Source organism: Nomascus leucogenys, chromosome 15 (assembly GCF_006542625.1).
Source record: "Nomascus leucogenys isolate Asia chromosome 15, Asia_NLE_v1, whole genome shotgun sequence".
Taxonomy (NCBI): Eukaryota; Metazoa; Chordata; class Mammalia; order Primates; family Hylobatidae; genus Nomascus; species Nomascus leucogenys.
Window position 1 is genome coordinate 40,329,472 of NC_044395.1, and position 27,115 is coordinate 40,356,586.

The 27,115-nt window shown below is 40.4% G+C and overlaps 2 protein-coding genes across 2 annotated transcripts in view; one reads left to right on the forward strand and one right to left on the reverse strand.

Moving 5' to 3' along the window:
- Nucleotides 1-27,115, forward strand: part of MRE11 (MRE11 homolog, double strand break repair nuclease) — a 336,343-nt gene that overhangs the window by 208,239 nt on the left and 100,989 nt on the right. The gene's annotated exons all lie outside the window — the stretch shown is intronic.
- On the reverse strand, nucleotides 5,312-25,303 carry C15H11orf97 (chromosome 15 C11orf97 homolog). The gene is made up of 4 exons (XM_003253009.2): nucleotides 25,086-25,303; nucleotides 20,095-20,199; nucleotides 9,210-9,335; nucleotides 5,312-5,542 (listed from the first exon to the last, which is right to left on the reverse strand). Exons 1-4 carry the CDS (start codon nucleotides 25,228-25,230, stop codon nucleotides 5,538-5,540), a joined length of 381 nt encoding a protein of 126 aa, XP_003253057.2. The 5' UTR covers nucleotides 25,231-25,303; the 3' UTR covers nucleotides 5,312-5,537.

A 27,115-nucleotide genomic window follows, 5' to 3' on the forward strand; every position in this document is an offset into this window, starting at 1 on the left:
TGGATTGAAGTGGACAAAATTAGGGACATATAGTAGATTTTTGACAAGTATAGAAAATGAAAGGGTAAATGCGTGTTTGCTTATGTTACAAGGAAGAAAACATTCCTGAAGTCGGACAGCCAATTTTATAGTTCCAGATCATGCTTTCTGTGGCCAAATAAACCACAGCCCAGAAGTCTTGCACAATGTATAAGGGTGAAATCACATTAATAATGCTGGCTATAATAATATTATTTTTAACCACTTCAGAGAAAATGTTTGGTCTGTATTTAATCTTAGTAATGTTTAGTGCAAGTCAATAAACTTTTGGTCATGGGCAGGGGGAGGGAGGGAGGGAGAGAGAGAGAGAGAAAGAGACAGAGAGACATAACTGCATTGCAGGAACAACCGTTCTGGCAGCACCGTTGGGCACTGCATGAAAAGATAGCCTCTTTCTTGAGTGAGCTCACTGTTCAAACACTTAGTTTCCTGGATCATCCAAGGCAGCAGGGAAATAGCGGCAAGTCTTCAATGAAAAACATAGATGCATTCTGACCACCCATTCACTGAGCCCACTCTTCATCTTCCACCACTGAATAGCTGTTTAGCTTCCTTGGCTCCTTTGAAGCTCCCCCATTTCCCGATTCACAGTTTGATAAATACTGATGAAGATTGCTAGTAGAGATTTTGATACGATGACCCCAGTATTTGCTGAGTTACTTAAAAAGATAAAACACTTCAGGTTTTATTTACTTTTATATAATATGGCATGACTCCTTTATCATTATCAGGCTTGTGGTGCTATTTTCAAAGTGTTTCCAAGCAATACAGGACTGAGAATTGTTCTGTATTGATATTTGTAGGGGTACATTAGGGTCAGATCTTATTTGGGCTTACAAATCTGCAAAAGCTATAACTTCCATTCAGTAACATTTATTGAATGCCAATTATTTGCCAGGCATATGAGGTGTAACTGAACAAACAAAAAATATCTGCCCTTGTGGGACATGCTGGCTATCATACTCAACCCACCGATTTTAATTATAGCTTCAAAGCAATTCCACACCTGAGTCCAAAGGTTGATGTCAGAAGCTGTGAATGTATTAGACTTTCAGTAACCCTGACCAGATGCCTTTTGAAACCATATTTCTTTGATTGCCTTATCAATTCATCCTTTATGACTTCTGTATTGATCAAGTGTCATTGTCAGAGTAAAAAATTAGACACTTGTCTTTGCAACTTTCTCATCCCCATTTAACATTTGTTAGGCAAGGCTTTTCAGAATGTCAAAAAAAAAATTTCAAGTTAAAAGGAAGCAAGTTTCCTTTGGGGGAAGGAGGTAGACATGAGTCCCTCCACCCAATACTTTCCACCCTCTCTCCTTTAGTTATGGAGACGTGATGTGGAATTATAAATTAGAAGGAAGCTATTTAGCCCACAAACATGTGCTCCAAGCCAGAACTGTAATTAAGCCAGATAAAACTAAAGGTAGCTGTATTAATTAGGATTTTTTTGGTTACAAACAGCACGTATAGGGAAAACCACCCATCACAAGCCCTGCTGTCTAGACACAATGTTCAGCAGATCTCTATAACTTTTTTTTTTTTTTTTGAGACGGAGTCTCGCTCTTGTCACCCAGGTTGGAGTGCAGTGGCGCGATCTCGGCTCACTGCAAGCTCCGCCTCCCAGGTTCACGCCATTCTCCTGCCTCAGCCTCTCCGAGTAGCTGGGACTACAGGCGCCCGCCACCACGCCCGGCTAATTTTTTGTATTTTTAGTAGAGACGGGGTTTCACCGTGGTCTCGATCTCCTGACCTCGTGATCCGCCCGCCTCGGCCTCCCAGAGTGCTGGGATTACAAGCGTGAGCCACCGCGCCCAGCCAGATCTCTATAACTTATTCACCTTGCACAACTGAAATTTTATGCTTTTTGACTAGCAATTCCCCCATTCTCCCTAGCAGTCCCCCACCCCCGCCCCTGGCAACTGCTCTTTTATTCCATGTATTTGACTGCTGTAGATTCCACATATAAGTGGAATCGTGCAGTATTTGTCCTTCTGGAACTGACTTATTACATTCAGCGTAATGTTCTCCAGGTTCATCCATGTTAACCTCCAATCCCCCGTCTCTCTGTGTGTGTGTGTTTTGATAGGAGCTGAAACATTCTGGAAACTAAGGAGGCGTAGTTCTTAAAATGGACCATGTTGACTACAAAATTGATCACCCTATTTTCATCCAAAGTCCTACTGATTTCTTCCTTCCAGAGTGTAAACTTGCAGATTTCTGTCAGGATTAGGGAGAGAGTAATCTAGGCTATGAAGAACACATAAGGGGTTTCATATGTGTTGTATGGGAGGAGGTGGAAAACTCCTTAAAATGCCAAGTGTAGAAAAATTGGATACAGAATGAATGCTCATCAATAAGGCCGAGGTTAAGTAAATTTTGGTACAGCCATATCATGACATATAACCTATAAAATCATAATTTAGACAAATATTTTACATAGGAAAATGATCATAATGTATGGCTAAGTGAAAAAATGAGGGCCATAAAATGCATATAATATGATACCACGTTTATTAAAACCAAAAACCTCTTCATTTTATAATTTCTATCTCTGTAAATATTTCAGTTGTAAGATAAAGGATGTGTTAATAAGATAAACCATGGGATAGAGCTCTTTAAAAATAAGATCAAAGGCTGGGCGTGGTGGCTCACGCCTGTAATCCCAGCACTTTGGGAGGCCAACGCGGGTGGATTGCTGAAGCCCAGGAGTTTGAGACCAGCCTGTGCAACATGGTAAAATCTCATCTCTACTAAAAATACAAAAATTAGCTGGGCATGGTGGTGCATGCCTGTAATCCCAACTACTTGTGGGACTGAGGCAGGAGGATCCTTTGAGCCCAAGAAGCCAAGGCTGCAGTGAGCTGTGATTGCGCCAGTGTACTCCAGCCAAGGCGACAAGGTAAGAGGAAAAAAAAAGTAGGCTGTAAGCCCTTATGACACCAAGTTATCCAGTATCTGCAGTGACTATTTCTGGCATGAATTGAGGAAACTCTGAGGAAACGGAAACTGAGGACCCTAAGACAAACAGAAACTGAGATAGAAATAGAAACTAAGGGCCCCGAAACTCAAAGACCCTGGAGCCAGGAGGCAGATAAAATGAAAAGGGAAAGTGAGCAAGTTGCAAACATGTTTGGAAAAAACAGCATTTTTGTTTTATTCCAGATCACAGTAGGAGTGTTTCTAGGGTATTACATCATTAAGTATGAAAATGACTGTTGGCTTAAGATTGCTGTATATTTTTATAATTTTAAAGAAACCTCCTTGTTATCCTGCTTTATTAAGAAAAATACTTATTGAGTTAAAAAGCAAAACAAAACAGTTGCATCATATTATATAGTAACTTTAAAAAATCATATTCTATCTTGGGCATTTTAGGTGGCTTCAGTTATTCACTATTATAAGTAATGCCTGTACATGAATCTAGTTGGGAAAATACGCAATGGGGCAATGAAGAACAGAATTCAACTACAAAAGGAACCAGGTCCCCAGAGTGGAATAAGAATGAAACTTTAACACAGAAACAGTGCCATGAGAACAACTCTTAGTAGTAGAGGATGGTCAGAAAAGGAGAGATTCAGAGCACCCAGCCCAGGGAGCAAATCTGAAAATAAATGACAAGGAGCTTGTTTATTGGCAGGAATATAGTGGAAGTGAGAAAGGAAATCCTTGAGCACATTTGTAAAGTCATACTGGGAACTCAAGTAACACTTAACAGGATATCATTTCCAATGGATTAACAAAAGTCTCCCACCCATTGCACTTTCTGTGTGACATCCTAACATACATGCAATGAGGTTGGGGGTAAGAATTTTTAGAAGCTTAAAATTTTAGATTTCTAAAAATAGTAAATGCTTTGCCCTAACTAGGCAGTTTTGGGTGTTGTATTTCTTGACCAATTTCAGATGTAATCCTTCAGTTTCAGGCATTGCCCTGTAACACTGTTTTGAAGTAGCCAGTGATGAAAAAGTTCCATAAACAAGGTGGTGGCTGGAATTGGCTTACATGTAGGATCTCATCTAGCAGGCAGTAACTAAATGGAAAATTTTATATTAAATCTGGAAAGGTTTGGATCTTGACTCAAGATTATTGACTGTTTCATAGTGCAAATATTTTTAAGTAGGGAAGGGACATACTCAGTCAACAAATCTGTTGACTAGATTTGTTACATTAGAAACAATTATGAACTTGGGAACAGGGAACTGAAGGAAATTTTATGAGCTGAGTCTAGAGAGGAAAGAGAATGAAAAGTATATAACCAGAATACTAGAAAAAAATAACTTTGTAAGGGGTAGGGGCTGGGAATGTAAACAAATCACAGCAGTTATGTATAAAATGAAAAATACGAAAAACCCAAATATTAAAAAAAAGAGTAATAAGTAAATAAGTTCAGAACAAATATATAAATAATTTATGTAATTATTTAACATGATATTTTAATGAATGGGACATTACGTAATTCAATAGTTCTTTCTGGAAATGGAATTACAGATGAGTTTTTTTCCTTTACATATCTTCATTTTCCAATTTTTCTATATTGCACATATATTACTTTGACAAATGGTGGAAAGGGAAGGAGTTTTTTTTCTTCTTTTTAACTTGGCAGTATTATTTAAATACTTTTTTTTTTCTTTTTGAGACAATGTCTCACTCTTTCACTCAGGCTGGAGTGCAGTGGTGTGATCTTGGCTCACTGCAACCTCCGCCTGCTGGGTTCAAGTGATTCTCCTGCCTCAGCCTCCCAAGTAGCTGGGATTACAAGAGTGTGCCACCATGCCTGGCTAAGTTTTGTATTTTTAGTAGAGATAGGGTTTCACCATTTTGGCCAGGCTGGTCTTGAACTCCTGACCTCAAGTGATCGGCCCGCCTTGGCATTCCAAAGTGCTGGGATTACAGGTGTGAGCCACTGTGCCCAGCCTAAATACTTTTTTTTTTTTTAGATCTTACCATAAATTTCCTGGCTCCTTACTATTTAGTGAACAAGTTCTAGAGAAATGATTAGCTCTACCAAGGTTAGCATAAAAATGTTTGTCTCTGGGTCAAAGACTTTTCTTCTGTCATTCATTTACTCACCATTATCTGTATCTGGATTTAGTTCTGTTTTTTAAAAATGGGCTAACACATTATGCTGTAGTAAAGAGTTAAGGTTTATAATGTTTGCCTTGAAGTAAATACTTGGTAAATATGCCTTTGCTTCATCATTGTTTCACATATTTAATAAAATAACTTGAATTAGAAGCCAAATGAATTATAACTGTGACAACTAAAAATAAGTATAATATTTTCGTTTATTGCTTTCAGGTACGTAGTGAACATTACCAATAGTCTTTCATTACTTTGGATTAATTTATAGATAGATATTAATACCAATAATAGCAATTATAGGCTATCATTTTTTTGCACACATCTTAAATCCTGAAACAAGCTTGAGTTTCTTTTCTGTTCTTCAGACATCAGCAGAAAGAGGTTCCTTCTTAATGGAAAATCTAATTCATCTTATCCTAGAGTTAAAAAAAAAGTGAAAAAATAAGTGTTTTACTTTGGGGAGATGCTCTTTAATCTCACCCATTTTAATCTAAATTTGATTTAATGTTCCCATTTGGTTGAGCACAATGTAAGAGCCACACCCATGTCATTCCAGTAACCAGAAAAGCCACTACTCAGTCTTCCAAACCCTCACGACTGAAGCATAGTTTCCAGACAAGCAGCATCAGCATCACCTGGGACCTGGATGGAAATGCAGAATCTCAGACCCCACCCCAGACCTATGGTATCAGAGTCTGAATTTTATTGAGATACTATGTGATTTGTAGGCACATTCAAGCTTAGCACCAGACTAGACAATGCTTTTTTTTTGGCTTGTTTTGTGGCACAGAATAAGAAGGAAACGATAAAAGGTTTTTTGTCATCAACCATTACCATTTGTTTGTTTGTTTGTTTGTTTGAAACACAGTCTTGCTCTGTCACCCAGGCTAGAGTGAAGTGGCGCAATCTTGGGTCGCTGCAACCCCTGCCTCCCAGGTTCAAGCGATTCTCGTTCTTCAGCCTCCTGAGTAGTTGGGACTAGAAGCGTGCGTCACCCCGCCTGCTAATTTTTGTATTTTTAGTAGAGACGGGGTTTCGCCATGTTGACCAGGCTGGTCTTGAACTCCTGGCCTCAAGTGATCTGCCTGCCTCGGCCTCCCAGAGTGCTGGGATTGATAAAAGTAAATGAATAAAACCTCTTAGTGTGATGAAAGCAGTAGATGCTTCACAGTCTCTCATGGAAACATGCTTTAGAACTATAGTTGGATGATGATAATTCTAAATTTAAACTTTAAATGATGTGTATTATATGTTGGAAGAGTCCCAACTACCATGATCACATTGTTCATGAGAAAGAGAGAAGAAAAGCACAAGTGAATTGTTTAAACTGACAGCGAGATTTGACTGAAGTATCTAACTGAAGTATATTTTATGGGAGAAGTTCCTGGAAAACTCACTGTAAGCCACAGAAGACCTCTCTTTGAAAGTGTTAGTTCCAAGACGTATTTAAAATATATGCAACGTTTCAAGACTCACACACTGAAGAGAGTAGGTTGTATTGCTTTTCCCTCTATTGTTTGCATTTGGTTTAGTGGTCTCAAGTAGAGAAAACGATATACTTTTGAGGGAGCAGGGGATGTATGTGAGTTAGCAGCAAGAAGATTCTAAACATAAAGAGGCATTTAACATATACTTACTGGTTCATTCATTCATTGGTCATTCTCATGACTAATAGCAATTGAGCACCTACTGTGCCAGGCACTGTGCTAAGTGCCAGATACACAGTGGTGAGTAAAACACAGTCCCTGCCTTCATGGAGCTTGTGATAGTGTATTAATTACTACTGACAATTTTTGAAAATTATCTGTGGATTTTGTTCGTCTATGATATTTCTGTGCCTAGCATCTTCCTTTTTTCACTGATAATGAGAAAGGTTTAATTCTTGGTTACCAGTCTGACATACAGATTGATCAATTGTGATTATACAGCAGATAGTGGCAGATCATATGATATGACAAAAATGCAGCTGGCAACCTAAAGAGATGAAGCTATGTGTCAATAACAGTTACATATTTTAACATGACCACTGTAAGGGCTTGGCACAAGCTGGAAATAAATGGAGGGCCGAGGGCTACTAGGAATGTAGTGTGGATGAGTAAAAATGAGCGGGAGCCATGAAATGTCTCTTAAATTGTATGGATGAAAGGAATGCAACTATGGTCAAAATGAAACATGCATTTTTTTATCATATGTCCCCAATCGATAAATTGGATAATTTATTGGACTTGTATGTCTTTAAATAAAGGAAATTTGTTATTCAATCAGTCTCATAATATGCACGCAGAAAACCATTCATCTTTAAAACAAATTATTTAGTGAGTTTTCTTGGAATGATGGAATTACCTACGATAAGTGGAACCTAAGAAATTGAGTGGAAAGTTGAGATAAACAGCTTCCAATAGGCAAGTGGCCCAGACTTTGGTTGAATCAACCATTACTTCAGGACACTAATATCTTTGTGGATTATGAAGGTAGCTGCCTCCCAGATTCCTAAAACCCTATGTTTCCATATCCCTAGCATTTGTACCTATTTAACCACAACACTACAACTGTTGCTTGTTGCACAGTGATTAGATTCTCTGCCATGATGGCCCAGTAGTCTTGGGCCATAGTCTTGGAACTGAGGGCATAGTCTTGGAAGCCAGATGGACATGGGTTTGTAGTTCTGGCTCCACTACCTGCTAGACATGGGATTGTAGGTAGTAAAGTGTCTCTATGCCTCAGTTTTCTTACCTGGAAAATGGAGATTATAATCCTCAACTCATATGATCATGTGGATTACATAACTATATAAAACACTTGCTGCCATGCCTGGCACATGATAAATGGTGGCTACTACTACTTTATTATCATTAAACCGAAGTCTTCCTAACTGGTTCCTGTTTGCTACATGAATCCCCTTTAGTAACACGTTTTGTGTTTGTTTTTTTAACCTCTTGTTTCAGTTTCTTAGTGGCTGTATTTTTTCCCTTACTGAGTCCGTGTCCCAGAGGCTGCATCCCTGGCCTCCTGGGGACCCTACTCCTATGTGACACTTTTATTGAGCTCTCATCTCACTTCAGGTTCAATAGACATCCTAGCTTGTGGGCACTTGGCTCAGAGATGCAATAGTGTCTAGTGGTTGAAAGCATGGACTTTGAAGAGAGGCTGCTTTGGTTCAAATCCCAGCATTTCTACTCTTCCACTTGCTAGCTGAGAGACCCGGGGTAAATTATTTCACCTCCCTGTGCCTGAGTTTCTGCCCATCTTGGCCTCCAAAAGTACTGGGATTACAGGTGTAAGCCACTGCTCCCAGCCTATTATTGTATATATTAATAATCTAGGATAAGCAATGCTATATAGCATTGCTATTATGATTCTTATCTTGGTTGAGTACCCAAGCTTGAATTTTATCTACTTCTCCCTTTTTACCCAGGGTAATCTCCCAATTGTAGGTCTATTTTGAGGACTTATGTACCCAGCTGCATGTCCCTAGATTATCTGGACACTGTGCTTCCATATGAAGACCTCTGTCTTCCCCACATCCTGCTACAAATGTTCCTGGCAGACACTGGCTATGACAGTGAGGAATGAGTAATATTTTGTTCCAAAGTTTATGTCTGCTAAGGAACAACAGTATCCTGGGCCCAGTCTGGTGGCCTCATTCCTGGAATAGGGTGAAACTAAGAGAGCCAAGCAAAGTGGCTGCCGTGTTCTTCCTTCATTCCCTTATTTCCCTTTCCTCATTTCCACTGGGAAACAAAGATCCTCTATCTAGAAGAAAAGACAGTGCAGGATTCCTCTTCACAGAGGCTGACTGTGTGCTAGAAAGTCTTGTGTAGATAGAAAGTAAATAAAAAAGTCATTAGTGCAACTCAGAGGATGAACTTCTGTTGTATCCATGGGGGTAAATTGGTTAGATGAATTGTTAAGGTTTGAGTTCTATAATGACATAATATGGCCAAACTAAATCAACCCAAGAGAAACAAGTCAAAGGAAGGTTGAATTTTGATTGAGACTTTTAAACAGAGCTTATACCACTGGTTTATAAACTGTAAAGCCCCTCAGGGGCTTCAGTGGAAGTCAAGGGCATCAGGGACTTACTTCTGAGTCCTCCGTGCCTGGAGTAGTACTTGGCTTGTGACAATAAACTGTTTCTGCTCGGCAGTCCTGGCTTCAAGCCTCCCACGGGCAGATTCCTTTTAATGCTCCAAATCCCTTCCAGGGTCACTGTCAATATTTTTTAAAGCAAGAAAATAATTATTAGCATGTTCTCTTTTTAGCACAGTGTTTTAAAAGTATTTAATTGCTGATTTTTTTTGTTTATTTGGGTGGGGGTTTGTTTGGTTTGACTAATCAACCACCCAAATCTTTATCATATGTTTAATCTTTTATTCCATTTCATTTATTCAACTATTCTCTATGCAATTAAACCTCTACAGTGCTCTTAGATAATTTAACTTGCCCCTAAATAAATAGATGAATAGAAACATACATAACAAAACAGAGAAGGATCAGGAATAAATAACAGCTAATAAATAGAATTCATTTAGTCAACTTTATCTGATTCTGATTTAATTCCTACAGTAAGAGAAAATATTTCCAAAGATAATAGGGCCAAAAATCACTACATTAATTCATCCAATAGTTAATTCATCCAGTAGATCCAAGAATCCTCTAAAAGCCACAGACTAGATGCTGTTTAATCTCCCCTTGAAAAAGAGCAGCAATAAACTCATTGGATCCTACATTTTAAAAATCATTGCAAAATACCTGGAAAGTGATGTTTGCCCATTGATAATTATAGGTCTTGGGTCCTGATACCTTTCAATAAGGTTTAGCAAAGATTTGCACTTGGTTATCCTCCATATCCTAAAATCACCTGGTTAGGTTTTGAGACTCAGCAAACAAGATTGTGGTGAATGTCTATTGTGTAGAAAACTCCAACTCAAGTCTAGTAAGTTGGTGAATTTGGGTGAGTTGCCATAAGTTGTTTTTCCCATTTCTAATGCTGCAAATATTAATACCAAATATTCTCCACAGATCCAAGGCTGCCCACTGGCATCCTCACTGATATTTGATCCCTCTCTAAAGGATTCCATAGCAAGTAATTACTAGCAGCATAGTCTCTGGGTTCAGAGGAGATCTGGGTTTTGATCTTAGTTCTACCGTATATCAGTTACATGATTTTGACCAAGTTATTTAACCCACTATGTCTTAATTTCCTCATTTTTGAAATAGGGATAATAATATCTACTTGAAGGATTATTGTAGGATTTAGGTGAGATGGCTGTAAAGTGCTTTGTACTCAATAAATGATAGCTATTTTTGTACAGGGAGAATGATTTTACTATCCAAGCATGGACTAAGATTCCGTGACCGGAGGTACAGTCATTGAGCTGACTTGCCAAGCTGAATGTCAATACTTGCCTCTCCTTTCCCACTCCTGAGTGGAGTAGCTGAAGCTATCTGTCAAGATTAGTTTCTCTCTTCTTCAAAGACCTTCAAGGAAGATTGCACAATCTCCTTCTGTTTAAGACCTTACAAAATTTAAGCTGTTCCTTCTATCTAACCTAAATCTTCCCCTGCCATTCAAGCCAGTTTCCTCTTCTATCCTGTTCAGAGATAGAAAAGGGCTGCTCCCCATCCTCTGGATAATAAACTCTCAAATTTAGGAGCCTATGACATTTATTCAATACCCCCAGTGCATGGTACCCTGTGAGAGACCAGGGAAGTCGATTTGAACTTGTGGTTGGCACTTTGTGAAGATCCAGTATGTGGAAAGCAGTATAAAATCAGGAAGCAGAACCGTGCAGAAAAATCACATCAAATTAGATGGAAGAATTGTACTAAATGAAGTGTGCTCTTTCAGATGCAATCACAAGAATGTCATAGAGAAAGACACCTGAAATATGAATGCAGATGCCCAGAAATGCATTAGAAACTCTCAAAGCAAAATATGGTTATGCATAAATATTTACTATATTCAGGGATAATGGTTGTGGGAAAAAAAAATAGCCCTCCATATATGTGAAGTGATGTTTGGGTGAAGAAGTTACAGAAGGTGATATATTTGACTGGGTAAAAGGGGATCTAGAAAAAAGCATGGATGCTCTCTGAGGCAGCTGCTTCTTTTAAGAGAAACTTAACTCCCTCAGCTCAGGGCATGTGCATTCCAGAAGGAGGAAGGCAGACAAAGTGGGCACGGAGCCAGAAAGACAAGTGTTGACTCCTCTCAACTGAAAAAGAAAAGGGCAGCAGGCACAAGGGGAGAAGCTAGAAGAAAAGAATCAAATCTGTTCTTGAGGCTCAGAATCTTCTAGAGATTCCCCTTCTCTCTTCCCTTCTCATGCCTCCAACACCTTCTACTCAGAAACCTTTATACGTGTATTTTTATACTGAATTTTAAAATGACTAAACCATACCTTTATGCCCAAAATTTTAGCCAGTAAGAAATTTGGCCTAGTCTTATAGGGAAGGTAAGCTCTTCCCTAGTCTTATAGGGAAGGTAAGCTCACACCTTAAAAATATTTTAGTTCCTTTCAGCTCTCTTTGGATTGTAAATAATGAACATTGGAGCTTGAAAAGCCAGTTTAGAGCCATATCGTCTGTACTTCTCTTGTGCAAGCAAGGTCAGAGTTTGACTAGAGAAAGAAAAATATAAGTAATTTTAATTTATGTCTGTTGACTCCTAGGCTCTGTAATTGTCTTGACATGCCTTTGGTGTCTAGTAAATTCCTCCTATATTTTGGGTGCAGAAAACATTTTAATTGAATGAAATAATGAATAACTGGTGTCTAGTAAATTCCTCCTATATTGTAGGTACAGAAAACATTTTAATTGAATGAAATAATGAAATATATCCACATTTGCTTGGCAACATTTTGCACTTTCTAAGCTTGTACTTAAGTAGTAAATAAACTGGATTTAAAATTAAGTTTCCATGTATTAACGCACATGTAGACACTCATTAATGTATCTGGCAATACACTTCCGAAATTCACTGGAAAAGGAAGTGTTGTGTAAGGGGGAAATTAATAAGTTTAGTAATCAAATTTTTCATGACTACTATAACCTCTGTAGGTTTTAGCCAGAAAAATACAAAAGCCCTTGCAACTTGAAAACATTAAATTAATACATCACTTTATTTCTGCAAAGTCCTTTATAGAATAGAAATGCAGAAATAGTTTTAAAATAAACAATACAATAAATGCACTAGTTCCATAATGAATGTCTCATAAGCCTGTATTTTTCTTTTCTTTCTTTTTTTTTTCTTTTTTTCTTGAGACAGAGTCTTGCTCCGTCGTCCAAGCTGAAGTGCAGTGGTGAGATCTCGGCTCACTGCAACATTCGCCTCCTGGGTTCAAGCAATTCTCCTGCCTCAGCCTCGAGAGTAGCTGGGGCTACAGGCGCACACTACCATGCCTGGCTAATTTTTGTATTTTTAATAGAGACGAGGTTTCACCATGTTGCCTGGGCTGGTTTTGAACTCCTGACCTCATGTGATCGGCCCGCCTTGTCCTCCCAAAGTGTTGGGATTACAGGCATGAGCTACTGAGCTCAGCTGATTCTACATTTTTCTTTTGGAAAAGTTGTAAAGAAAGGAAAATCTTCAGGAAATCACTGAGAATACATGAATGATGGACATTAGCTAAATTCTTCCTTATCCAGAAAGTTCTATAAGTTGCCCACATTCCATTTTATCTGATTAAAAGATCTGATGAGAAAACAACACTCCTTTTTTTTTTTTTTTTTCAGGATGAGGTTAACCTTTTCAAGTAGACACAGGTTCTTTGCCCTTATCTGATAGGAATGTGGAAAGCCTCTGAAACCTGTTTTTACCTCAAATTTGAACCTGGAGGCTAAACTGAAACTGAACCTACAGAAAACTAGCAACATTTCTTTTTTTTAACTGAACAGAACACTATTTGCTACTAAATCAATTTCAAATCTCTGTTCCTCTCCGAAGGCATAATCTTATGTTTTAAAGAGAGATAGAAGAACCCAATGGCTAAGAGCAACAACATCAGCTTCTGACAAACCTGCATCCAGGTATCAGTGTGACATTGGACAAGTCACTGCATCCCCCTGAGCCTCAGCTTCAAGTTCTTCAAAATGTGAATTAAAAGAGCATATATCTCACTGGGTTATTGCAAGAACTAAAAGAGATTATTTGCAAAAAATTTATCACGTGCAGAAGAAACTCTGTAAATGATAACCATTATTACTACTATTATCACCATAATTCCCAACATCAACATAATCATATAAAAAGACATCTCTGCCTCTCAACCCAGCATCCAGTGCTTCTAACTCAGCCCATGTATCAACACATCAGGAGCCTACAAGGAATCAAAAGTCCACAGAAGGGAGGACAAGAGGCCTGTCGGCCCATTATTTCTATTGTCACTGATGGCATTCCCTAGACCCAAGTATAGAGTGCAAAGTAACAACCACATGAGACACCTTGTCCATTTCAGTGTCTTCACAGCCCTTATTAACTGTGGTCACAATATGACCACAAAAACAAGTAGGACAGCTCATTCAGATAAGAGCCCCAGTCTGAACAACTCTTTCTCCTGAGTCCCGCTAGCTATGCAACCAACGGTATCCCAAAAGAAATATAATGTTCATTCTATTCAACATCCATAAAACTCAACTTCTGAATCTTTTGATTTTTTACCAATTTCATTCAACCAAAGGAGAAGAGAAAAAGCACAGAAATGACCCCACAGCTTCTGGGTACTTCCATAATTGTCACTGTCAACTCATTCAAAAATAAAACGTGCTATAATTTAAGTTTTTTACCTCCAGGACAGATCGCCCTCTTAATAGACTCTTCAATAAGTTCACCTATGCTTTGCTACATAGCCCAGTATTGCAGGATTTTATCTATGGTTAGGGAAAATCCAGTCTGGACTCTTACTGAAATCTCACCTTCAATAATCAATTACTTTGTTGTGAGAGTATGTGGAGTTGATTGTCTTAAAATTCAAACAAACCCAGCTAATTCATACATAGCTACAAATATGCTTAGATCCATGCATATATGTTGGGGTCCCTAGAATTTAGACAGGCTTGGGAGTATCTACAAAACAGTATGTAGCGTTCATCCAAAGTCACAAATTCAAATATATATAGGAAGAGGTCAGGCAGGTAATACAGGTAAAGCTGGCTAGGGGTAAGAAATAATTGGTTCTCCCAGTCTTTCTCTTTTTTACTACTTTTGATGGAGGCATCATACAAGAGAAACAATTTTTTGTATTTCTACAATGAGAAGAAAAAACCTGCAGTGGGCACGTGAACATACATAACTTGTGATGTTTCCCACTGGAGTGGGGAACTTGGTGTAGGATGCTGAACAGTGGAGTGGGCAGGTCAGCACGGGGCATTGTAACCCAACCCCAGCCACTGTTGCTAATGCAAATGGTGCCTTGGTGGTGTCAAATCAACCTTTATCCTCCCTGCTCCATCCCCGCTCAAGAAAATCTAGACATCTAGATTTGTATATAAAATTTCTAATTTTAAAATATTGACAACCGGTTCAGATATTTAAAAAATATACTGCAGGGCAAATAAATATGTCTGCAAGGTGAACCTGGTATATGGGTCAACATTTTGGGATCTTGAGCCAAACTAAGGTATCCCTCACAGTCTAATTAGATGTGGAACATGGTGGTCTGGTGTGGAGACAGAGGATGGCTCTCTGGTTTTGCATTTGGACCTTAGGCCATGCCATTCATTGAGATGGGTGATATAGAGGAAGCAGCAAGTCGGGGAGAGGTGTGAATTGTTTTGTTTGTTTGTTTGTTTGTTTGTTTTGAGACGGAGTCTCACTCTGTTGCCCAGGCTGGAGTGCAATGGCGGATCTCGGCTCACTGCAAGCTCCACCTCCCGGGTTCACGCCATTCTCCTGCCTCAGTCTCCCGAGTAGTTGGCACTACAGGCACCCGCCACCACGCCCGGCTAATTTTTTTTGTATGTTTAGTAGAGACGAGGTTTCACCATGTCAGCCAGGATGGTCTCGATCTCCTGACCTCATGATACGCCCATCTCAGCCTCCCAAAGTGCTGGGATTACAGGCGTGAGCCACCATGCCCAGCCCAGAGGTGTGAGTTTTGTTTTGGACGTGTTGGGCCTGAGTTATCTTATGACTTATGGGACATCCAGGAAAAGAAGTTTAGCCTGCAGAGACACATTTCAGAGGTATCCTAGAGAGGCCATAGTGAAAAGTATGAGAAAATCTCAGGAAAGCTAATGGAACAAGATTACAAAGACTGTGGGAAACACTCCGATAAACATCAAGATTCGGAGAATGTAGTGAATAAAAAGAGTGCTTAACAGAGGATGAGAAAGAAGTAGAGGGAGAACCAGGACAGTTAAGTATCATGGAATTTGAGAAAGGAACAAAGTTGAAGGAGAGAGCCATCGACTGTGTCAAATGTTGCAGAAAGCTCAAGCCACCTAGAGGCAGAACAGTATCCACTGCATTTAGCCATAACGTGTCACCAGAGACACCATAGTGAGTAGAAAGTCAATGGGATTGGGGGTCAGATCTGAATTTGGATCTGGTTCTGCTACTTAATGCATAACCTTGGGCAAGTTAAAAACCTCTTAGAATCTCAGTTTACTCATCCTAATACGGGAATCAGAATATCAATATCATATAGCTTTGTGAGGATTTGGGGTAAGCAAAATTAAGCCCCTATCCTCAGATAGCTTGTGTTCTAGTGGGAGAGATAGCCAATAAAGAAGTATGTAAAGAAATATGGATGCTCCTTGACTTTCGATGGAGTTACATCCTGAAAAACCTATCATAAGTTGAAAAAAAATTCTAAGTAGTAAATGCATTTCATACACCTAACCTGCCAAACATCACAGCTTGGCCTAGCCTACCTTAAACGTGCTCAGAACACTTACATTAGAATGGCTAACTAGAAGCTGCGGCTCATGGCCACTGCCCAGCATTGCAAAGGAGAATCATAAGGCATATCGCTAGCCCAGGAAAACAGCAACATTCAAAATTTGAAGTAGGATTCCTACTGACATGTATCACTTTCACACCATCACATTGAAAAATCGTAAGTTGAACCACGATAAGTTGGGGACTGTCTGCATAAAATTTCAGTTAGCAATAGAAAACAGGAGAAAGAAGAAAGCAGTATAGGGATTAGAAGGTGACCTGGAGGACAATTTCTATTTTGACCTGGCAGAGCGGAAAGGCCTCTCTGAGAAGATGGCATATGCAGTTGAAGCCTGAATGAAGAGAGAGGAAGATATCTGAATGTCTGGGTGACCTTTAAATGTCCTGAGGGGTGAAAATGGATTTGGCACGTTCCAGGATGTCAAGAAAGCCTGTGTGGTTAAAGTGGAGTGGGAAAGTGTAGGAGATGAGATCGGAGAGGTGAGCTGGCCATAGGAGCATGAAATCTAGTCTCAGAATAATAAAAAGCCATCAGACAGTTTTAAGCATGGAGGTGACATGTAACGATTTATGTTTGTAAATGATCCCTCTGGTTTCAGTGCAGAGAATTAACAGTAGCAGGGGCAGTAGCAGAGGCTGTTGTAGGATGCTATTGCCAGGCCTGCAAAAGGTGACAGGGGCTTGGCAACGGTGCTGGTGGGGGATTTAGGATATATACTGAATTAAACAGGATTGGCTGATAGACTGGATGTGGAGTTTGAGGACTCGACTTCTAGGTGTTTGGTGGTACCATCTCATGATATGGGAAAGATCTATGGGTTTTTTAAAAGCCTGGGAATAGAGAATAAGACTTCGGTTCTGGACATCTTAAGGTTGAGAGGCCTATTCGACATCCAAGTGGAGAATCAAGTAGGTTTTAGGATTTAAGGGGAAAAGTATAGGGTAGAAATAAAAAATGCTGGAGTCATTAGCCCAATAGGGGTAGATCTCCCACGGTGTGAGGGTAGGTAGAGAAAAGAGCCTGTGACTGAGCCCTCTAAATTATACAGGCTAGGAGGACGGAGAGCCAGCAAAGAACATGGAGAAAGAATAGCTAAAGAGGTAGGAGCAAAACCAGGAAATTGGAGCATTGTGACCTACAGGCCAAGCTAAGAAAGTGTTTTTAGAGGGAAAGAGGAAACAACTACATCAGATGTTACAGAGAGGTTGAGTATGTTGGAGGGATCATTGGATTTGACTTTCAAAAGGAAGGCTATTTGCAATCTTGGAAAGAACAGTTTCCCTGGACTCATGGGAACAAACGCCTAATTAGAATAGGTGAATTAACAAAGGAGAAGTAAAGGGGAGGAGAAAATGGTTAACATGTACTTATCTTTAAAAATAGCAGCTATAGGAACCACACAATTCTCTAAAAGGTTTTTTTTTTTTTTTTTTGAGACGGAGTCTCACTCTGTCGCCCAGGCTGGAGTGCAGTGGCGCAATCTCGGCTCACTGCAAGCTCCGCCTCCCAGGTTCACGCCATTCTCCTGCTTCAGCCTCTCCGAGTAGCTGGGACTACAGGCGCCCGCCACCACGCCCGGCTAATTTTTTTTGTATTTTTAGTAGAGACAGGGTTTCACCGTGGTCTCGATTTCCTGACCTCGTGATCCGCCCGCCTCGGCCTCCCAAAGTGCTGGGATTACAAGCGTGAGCCACTGCGCCCGGCTCTCTAAAAGTTTTATGCAGAATTCTGCATGTATGTGACAAGCTGTGTCTTCCAGGAAAAGAAGCCACGGCTGTCTTCAGATATATAAAGGAGGGGTCACTGCAAACTGAATTAGAAGCAAAGGTCCAATGGCTGGCCTCTAGGCTCTGAGGCTGGGCTGGAAGAGTGTGGCACCCTCTCTAGATGCTAATTCCCTGTTCTGGCCAATGGTATGTGGCTTCTAGCCATGATATATATTTTAAAAAGAGCAGGATTTCCCATAAGTAGGTCATTTTAAAACCCAAATGTGTAGAATCTATTCTCAGCATTGAAAGATTTTTCTAGGCTAAAATAGTGCCTCTGTGCGACCTCTAGTGGATGTTATTTTAAAAAGCAGCCCAGACAGTCTTCATTTTATATAAAGGATATTTGAAAAGATTGCTTAGGAAAATGAATTTTTATAAACCAAATGATACATCTTATTCACTCAGACTGTCTCACAACCTAATGTATCCAATAAGAATAATACAACATACAGCTAGTGTATAAACTAGCTTTTATGTAGATTTTTAAAACAATGAAGATAAATCCAGAATATAACAGTATAGACTTAGAAAAAAATGTTAAACACCAGGAAAATAGTACATGTAGGCGGGGTTTCCCAGCTGAAATGCAGTAGGTCATTCCGCATCCATTCATTAAGTTCAAAATAGACTTTAAAACTTCCCTTGAAGATATTATGGGAGCAAATTTCACCATTTTATTGGTCTCTCCTTTTATAAGAATGGGTCATATGAGAAGACCCAAAGGAGTTTCTATGTCTGCTTCAGAAATGTAAAGTGGGGCCGGGCGTGGTGGCTCATGCCTGTAATCCCAGCACACTGGGAGGCTGAGGTGGGCAGATTACGAGGTCAGGAGTTCAAGACCAACCTGACCAACATGGTGAAACCCCATCTCTACTAAAAATACAAAAGTTAGCTGGGCTGTGGTGGCGTGTGCCTGTAATCCCAGCTACTCAGGAGGCCAAGGCAGAAGAATCGCTTGAACCCAGGAGGCAGAGGTTGCAGTGAGCAGAGATCGTGTCACTGCACTCCAGCCTGGGTGACAGAGCGAGACTCCGTCCAAAAAAAAAAAAAAATGTAAAGTGGGCACAACATACATCATGTAATCTGAAATTATGGACTTCTGGGCCTGCAGCCTCTCTCTTAAGAATCCTTAGTGAATTTGGACCTCACTTGCAGGTTGACCAACAATTCTCCACAAATGAAGGAGTTTATGTAATAGTTTTGTTATTTCTTCTAGCAACTGCTGATACCCAAGAGTGTCACAATAAAAACCTGATGATTTGGAGAGCATGAAATATGCATCTAGTAATCGTTGAGAAGGAACCATTAAAATGAAGGGCGCCAGCAGTTTCAAATTAACATCTGGGATTCTGGGGATCCTAGAGCATCTCTTTCACACATGAACCATCAATAAGAGCTATCAATGCTCAGATCCTCTATGGGATGAAATCCTTGGATGATCTGACCATGTAAATGACTTAGGTTCTGCTGAGTCAGTGATTTGCGAAGTCGGGTACTGGACCAGCAGCATCAATATCACCTGGGAACTTTGTAGAAATCCAAATTCTTGGGCTCCACTGCAGACGTACTGTGCCAGATATGCTAGGGGTGGGGCTCAGCAATCTGCTTTTAACAAGCTCCCAGGTAATTCTGATGCAAATCTAAAATTTGGAAACCACTGTTACTTGTCATACCTATATTGATAAAGATTAAAGATAATATTGTGTTTTTCGGGCACTTGGAAAAAATTGTACATGTCATTAAATAGAAATAACTCCACCAAAAAAGTGGGACAGCAAAGTACATAAGTACATATTGATAGCTACCTCTTTTTTTTTTTTTTTTTTTCTGATATGGAGTCTTGCTCTGTCACCCAGGCTGGAGTACAGTGGCGCAATCTTGGCTTACTGCAAGCTCCGCCTCCCGGTTCATGCCATTCTCCTGCCTCAGCCTCCCGAGTAGCTGGGACTACAGGTGCCTGCCACCAATGCCCGGCTAATTTTTTGTGTTTTTAGTAGAGACGGGTTTTCACCGTGTTAGCCAGGATGGTCTCAATCTCCTGACCTCATGATCCATCCACCTCAGCCTCCCAAAGTGCTGGGATTACAGGCGTAAGCCACCGTGCCCAGCCCATTTTTATTTTTCTAGATATGAAGGTTTATTTGGACATAAGCAAATTAATTATAAACTAGTTCAAGAACTTTCCAAAAACTTATTTTTATTTCAATAGTACGGTTTTATAATAAAATACTCTGTCATCAAGTAGGCAATTTCATATTCATTTCACAAATATACTTCATTTGTCACTGAGATTACCTGCAGCTGGATTTTTAATGTGGCATTCATCTCTCTTAACATAAAGTTCTTCTTCCAGTACTTCCTTAATTCTCTTATGTGGCTCACAATATAAAAATTTCTTCCCTATAAAGGCATTAAGAAAATCAATTACTTAGTATAAATTCTGCCCAATCTTCTAGCCATTAAAACTACATGATAACAATTTTTTTAAAAGAAGACATGTTATTCCATACAAATATCAGACAATCTGCCCTGAAGGCTCTATCTTGGAAAGATCTCTTCCATGGGAACTTTAGGTTCTTTTGGGACTTCACGTTTTCATGTAATTCCTGAACTTGCAGGGTACGTTTCAAGTACCTCTTTTAGGTGTTATAAAGAAATAGATAAAGTTTTCTCATTAGCTTCAAGAAAACTTGCACTCGTTTATTCAATGAACTCTTATTAAAGACCTAGTCTGTGACAGGCATTTGGCTAGGGGCTGAAGACAGAGCAATGAATAAGACAGATGTGTGTATAGAGCTTGCAATCCAGGTACAGAAGAGAGAACAAAATCTCAGTATTTTAAAATTGTCATTTTAAAAGATTGAAACTGAATTGTAGTAGTGAACCACTTATGGACATAGGACTTTTCCCTGGCCTCTAAATCTGGACCTATAGCACATGACTACTACAGTCAAGGACTGCATTGTTTGTTTTAAACACCGTAGCTACATTTCTCCTCAGAAGTAGCTCAGCCCAGATGTCAGAACCCCAGAGAAACAAAAGAGCTCTGTGCTATTGGGCCTACCCATATCCCCAATCTCTCCTGTCAGCCTCTCTCTCTTGCTCTCTGAGCTTCAGCCACATGGCCCTTCTGTTCATTCCTACCTTTGCACATGCTGTTTTTGCTACCTGAGCTGCCTTTCTCCTGGTTTTGCCTATATAACTTCTCAAATTTTATGTCTTGGCTTAAACATTAGTTATTTAGGAAAACTTTCCCTTACTCCACAATCTGGAAATGACTTTTTATCATGGCACCCTCCTTTATTCTTTCATTTTACTTATTGCAGTGTGGATACAGCTTCATTTTTTATACACAATTATTTGTGTAGCTATTCATTTAATATATATCTTCTTTACCAGATCACAAACCCCATGAGGGCAGGGATGTTGTCTCTTCAGTTCATCAGAGTCTTAGAACAGAGCTTGGCATAATAAGAAATGCTTAACAAATGTGTGTTCAGTTAGAACTAAGCACTGATAAATTGGAGCTCTAACTAAAGACTGTGTACATGTCTGTCAATGCAGTTATACGGTCACTGTGAATGTCAGTGAACTGATAGTTCTAATCTCAGTACCCAAAAACTCAATTCAAGGAACCAATGAAAACCTAAACAACCAAATACTTTAGTTGTTTATGATTTGATTTTAAACTCACATATATATGGGCAGGTATCTCATCTTTTCCAGACTAATCAATAAACAACACAAGTGAGTCAATTTGACGGGGATGCAGACTGGCACAAATGAGGCAAGAGACCTGCTGCTTCCAGCAGTGATCCCAGGTCATTCCTGGTCATGAAGACCCAGACACACCCTCAGACATGAAAAAGTTAGAATTACCTACTTTCAGGGTCTCATTCTTGTTTCCCCAAAGTTGGAAGTCATATGAATAAAATATGGGATCAGCATTACTGAAGCCTAACTTTGGTTTAATCTGTTAAATCATGATCTTCAGGCAGAAAAAGGGTTCACAAACTTGGCTAGGAAAAAAACTAAGTCTATAACAGAACAACAGAAAGGAAAAGACCACCTGCTCTCAGTTCAGGTCTCCCAACAAATTTTAGCCCTGGTGCTAGGCAAATGTACAGAAGAAGTTGCTAAAGGCATTTGAAGAATTGTGATAATTGGGAGAATACTAAGGAGCTAGTACGGGCAAATATCTCCTGCTCAGGAGAAGAAAGGAAAGGAGGGGAGAGGAGGGGAGGGGAGAGGAGGCAGAACTTTCAGGCAGAAAAAGGTTTCACAAACTTGGCTAGGAAGGAAAGGAGAGGAGAGGAAAGGAAAAAGGGAAGGAAAGGAGAAAGGACAAAAGAAAGGAAAGGGGAAAGGAAAGAGGAAAGGACAAAGGAAAGAAAAGGAGAAAGGGAAAAGAAAGGAAGGGAAAGCAAATTAAAAAAAGAAAGAAGGAAGGAAGGGAAAGAGAGAGAGAAAGAAAATTCTACAAACTCTACCATAGCAGTTTGATGTTGATCTTTACCAGCATTTTGAGTGGACTGGTCGATAGATGTCTCGTGTATATAGATGATGAGAAGCTGTGATCACTGAGAAGGATGACTAAGAACAGTATTATTCCAGAATTTCTTTTGAAACAATATTATTCCAGGTTTTTTTGGGGTTTTTTTGTTGTTATTTTTTATTTTTTTTTGCTGAGAGCTAGTAACAATTGCATCTTATATATATTATTATTTCTCTTTCTCACAATGACCTATGGGCAAGTATAATTATTCCTGTTTTATAGTTGAGAAAGTAGCTTCCTTAAGTCATAAAACTAAAATCATAAAAATGAGAAGCCACACCTACCTGAGTCTCCCAAGCTCCTAGGGTTATTAAAAATTATTTATAGTTTATTACAACCCATAGTTATAGATCCACCACACTCTACTAATCAGTTCATACCTAGAATACAGGTTTCAGTGATATGATACACTGGAGATTGTTGGAAGAAGTGGCCAGCCAGCCAGGTTAGAGCACTACAAGTGATCTTAAAGGTGACATTGGCCAGCCGCGGTGGCTCACGCCTGTAATCCCAACATTTTGGGAGGCTGAGGTGGGCAGATTACTTGAGGTCAGGAGTCCAAGACCGGCCTGGCCAACATGGTGAAACCCCATCTCTACTAAAAATACAAAAATTAGCCAGGCGTGATGGTGGGTGCCTGTGGTCTCAGCTACCTGGAAGGCTGAGGCCAAAGAATTGCTTGAACCCGGGAAGGGGAGGTTGCGGTGAGCTGAGATCACGCCACCGTACTCTAGCCTGGGCAACAGAGTGAGACTGTCTCAAAAAAAAAAAAAAAAAGGCAAAAATAAAATAAATAAAAAAATAAAGGCGACATTAAGTCTATGAAAGATTTGGTTGGTGCTCAAAGAGCCGCCTTTATATAATTCAAGGATGTATACATGGGAAACAACCACACTTCGTGTTTGAGAGCAGGCCTGTGATTAGGCAATAGAAGCTGTAAAGAGACTGAAGACTTTTCCAATAATTAGAGACATTTGAAAAATTGACAGTACTTTGCGCTTGTGCGAACAGCCTGTCTCTACTTAGGCTGAGGCCCTAAAAGGAGGTTCTGAGGGAGGCTGAGGCAGGAACTCTTTCATTTTCCCACCCCAACTTTGTGAGCTTGTGAAAGTTTGGACACCTGCCTTAAGTCATTAGTTCTTTCCCTGAAACTTGTGCAATGCCTGGCATGTAGTAAAGACTCAATATATGTTAAATTGATGAGTGAATGTTAATCCCACCTTTTACTCCTAGAGCCACAGGACTAAAGAAACTTAGATACTAGCATCTTTAATGGGGAAGTTTCCTGATAGAATTTGAAGTAGGAGGCCGGGCGTGGTGGCTCATGCCTGTAATCCCAGCACTTTGGGAGGCTGAGGCGAGCGGATCACTCGAGGCCAGGAGTTGAAGACCAGCCTAACCAACATGGCGCAACCCTGTCTCTACTAAAAATGTGAAAACATTAGCTGGGCATGGTGGTGTGTGCCTGTAATCTCAGCTACTCAGGAGGTTGATGCATGAGAATTGCTTGAACCCAGGAGGTTGAGTTGCAGTGAGCCCAGATCATGCCACTGCACTCCACGCTGGCAACAGAGCTGTCTAAAAATAATAATAATCAAAATAATTTTAAGTAGGAGTAAAGAATCTCCATTACCCAAGTATACTGAATTTATGTGCTCTAAGCAAGGCCTCGGCATGCTGCTGATAATAATAACAAAAGGAATGACATTTCATAGTCATACTGGAGCTGATGCCCAGGGAAGAGGCCCCTTTCACCAGGAGGCAGTGGTTCTGTAACTTTTTGATGAGGTCTCTGGGGAGGAGAGTGTGTGATCCACCAAGCACAAGTACGGAGGTACTTCAGCCCAACCCTCCCTCCTGGGGCCCCCCAGCGCAGACGAACCTTGGAGAACCCCAGTCTGCTCTCCAGAGATGCAATCAAGGAGGTGCAGCAGGAGGGCTGGAAACTACTCTGTGCCTCTGGCTTATTATTCTCACCATCATTCCTTAGCACCTACTGAAGACCTGGGGGTGCAAGAGGCTGTGAAATGTCTGTTAATTCATGAAACAGTATGGGTGAGTAACAACCTGGCTAGGACTCAAATTACAACCACTTCCATTGTGGCTGTGGGCCAGAACTGTCTTTACCTATTTGAATATTGTGTGTTTGGCAGGGCAGAGAGCAAAGAACAGTGCCTTAAAATGTGGTCTATAATTATGAGATTCTAAAAGGATTGGGTAATTGTAGGCTGAGAGTCCAAGAGATGGAAGTTAAAAGTGATTTTAGTATTTCGCCTGCACTGACTGGCTGTGGCAAATCTCTTTCCTCTGGTCTAGATCTCAATTTCCTCATCTGTAAAATGAAATAACTGGCAAAATGAGCTGTGTGTCCAAGGGTGTATATGCATACATACATACATACACATATACGTATACAAATGTGTGTATAAAATGGTATACATATAAATGTGTGTGTGTGTTAATTCCTTTCAGAATAACGCCACTACCGACTAAATTGGAGCTGATGCCCAGACCCTGAATTCAGGCAGGCTATCGGGAAGGAGGGCTTGGAAAGATGAACCTATGCTTTCTGCCACAGTGCCATCATCTCTGGCTTTGCCAAAAGCAGCAGCTCCACCTCCCCTGCCCCAAATCTTCTCAGCCAGTCCCACTGCGGTTTCCCCCAATTGCTCTGTCACTCGTTCTCCACGCCCCTCCTGCCCGTAGCGTCCGCGGCGGGAGCTGAACTCACACTGCTGGCCGTGCTCTAGGGGGCCGCGGCCGGGCTCCCCACGCGCCCCGCACCCCAGCCCTGCTGGCGGCGGAGGCTGCTCCTCTTCGCGACCCGCCTTGGGCACCACCACTGCCGTCACCACCACCGCCTCTTCGCCTGTCATGCCGCCGCGGTCACCACCACCGCCTCTTCGCCTGTCATGCCGCCGCGGTCTTCTGAGCGCCCCGGGCACGGTTTCCTTTTCAGCTCAGTCGCAGGCAGCCCAGCATGCGAGGCGTCTCGGGTTGCCATAGTGACTGCCGATTCTCCCCGCCCCCAGCCGGCCTTCCGAGGCCCTAGGTATCCGGCGCGCCAAAGAAGGTGCTGAAGTTATGGGGCTGGGGTTATTATTATCATTGACCAAAGCAAGGGACTTTCCATTAATTTCTCGTTAATTTCTTGTTAATTTCTCACACGAGCTCGGCAAGAGAGGCTTTACTATTCCCAGAGAATCCGAGATTCAGAAAAAGCGAAGGAAACTGCATGAGGCCTTATAGCTAGGAAGCGGCACCGTTGGAATGTGGACTCAGAAGTCTGGTCCCAAAGCCTACAGAATAGATCACTGCCCAGAACAGAAAAGTTAGAAGTGGAACCGGTGTGCAGGTGAGTGCAAGGCACCGTCGCTGGTTTCACGCAACCTTGTGCCTGTCGCGTCCTGCTCCCTGCTACACACACGCAACGTGATTGAATAAGTAAATACTGAGGATTCCCAACTTTCACGTTGTAAATTATTACTATTATTAAGCACATTGTAGTTTCCAAGCTCTTTTGTATTCACAAAATATCAAACTAATAACTAACTTTACAGATGAAATCAAATTCAGCAAATTTTAATTTGAAGAGCAAGTGGAAAAATTCAGGATTTTATTTGGAGCATAAGGTTGCTTTTGTCTTAGTTTGGTTTTGCAATCCTTAAAAAATGGATTATGTTATGGTGTTAATTTTATGGAAGTTGAATGTGCATTGTTTTATAGTATTAAATCGTTCTACAAGGCTTGCAACCAAATACAAGAGACCTCTTCTGTCTCCACTGTACCCCAGAGCCAAACACTTTTAATACCAAATCTTTATATTGCTGCTTTTTATGTTTTTCAATTTTAGATATCATGTTGATTTCCTACGATGAAAGACGAGATTTCTCTCTCTTTCATACTCCCTGTGTTACATATACTTATTGCTCCTTTATACTCCCATTATAGATAAATTGAAATTTTGGCTAGAGTAATATTTAATGTTTACATTACTATGACAATTGTATTAGGCTAGTCTTGCATTGCTATATACCTGAAACTGGGTAATTTATAAAGAAAAAAGGTTTAGTTGGCTCACAGTTCTTCAGGCTTTACAGGAAGCATGATGCTGGCATCTACTTGGCTTCTGGTGAAGCCTCCGGAAACTTACAATCATGGTGGAAGGCGAAAGAGGAACAGGCAGCTCACATAGCAAAAGCAGGAGATCGCTCTCTCTTTCTCTCTCTCCCTGTAGAGAGATATCTATCTATCTATATCTATATCTATATATATATAGATATAGATATCTATCTATATCAGATATAGATATCTATCTATATCTATATATATATATGGAGAGAGGCAATTAAAAGGTTGTGTGGAAAGGTTGTGTTCCATTTTTATATCTCTGTATTTTTGCACTATTTTCTGAGAGATTTTTCTTAACATGAGTTTGAATTTCAAACTGCTCCCCAGTACCCACAGTGTTTCTCCAGGCAGTTCATGCACTCCTCATTCATTTAATACGTATTTATTGAATGACGGCTTTGTGTCAGGAGCTATTATATGTGCTAAGGATGCAGCCATGAACAAAACATACAAAAATCCCTGCCCTTATGTAGTTGAGCTCACATTCTGCCTAAGATTTGATTTGAACAGAGTTGTTGACATGTGTGTATGTGTGTGTATAACTTTTACCTAACACGTTTGGAGTGAATTCATCGCCATTCTCACCCAGCTATGTTACTGCCAACATGCCTTGGCTTTTGCTAAGCCCTT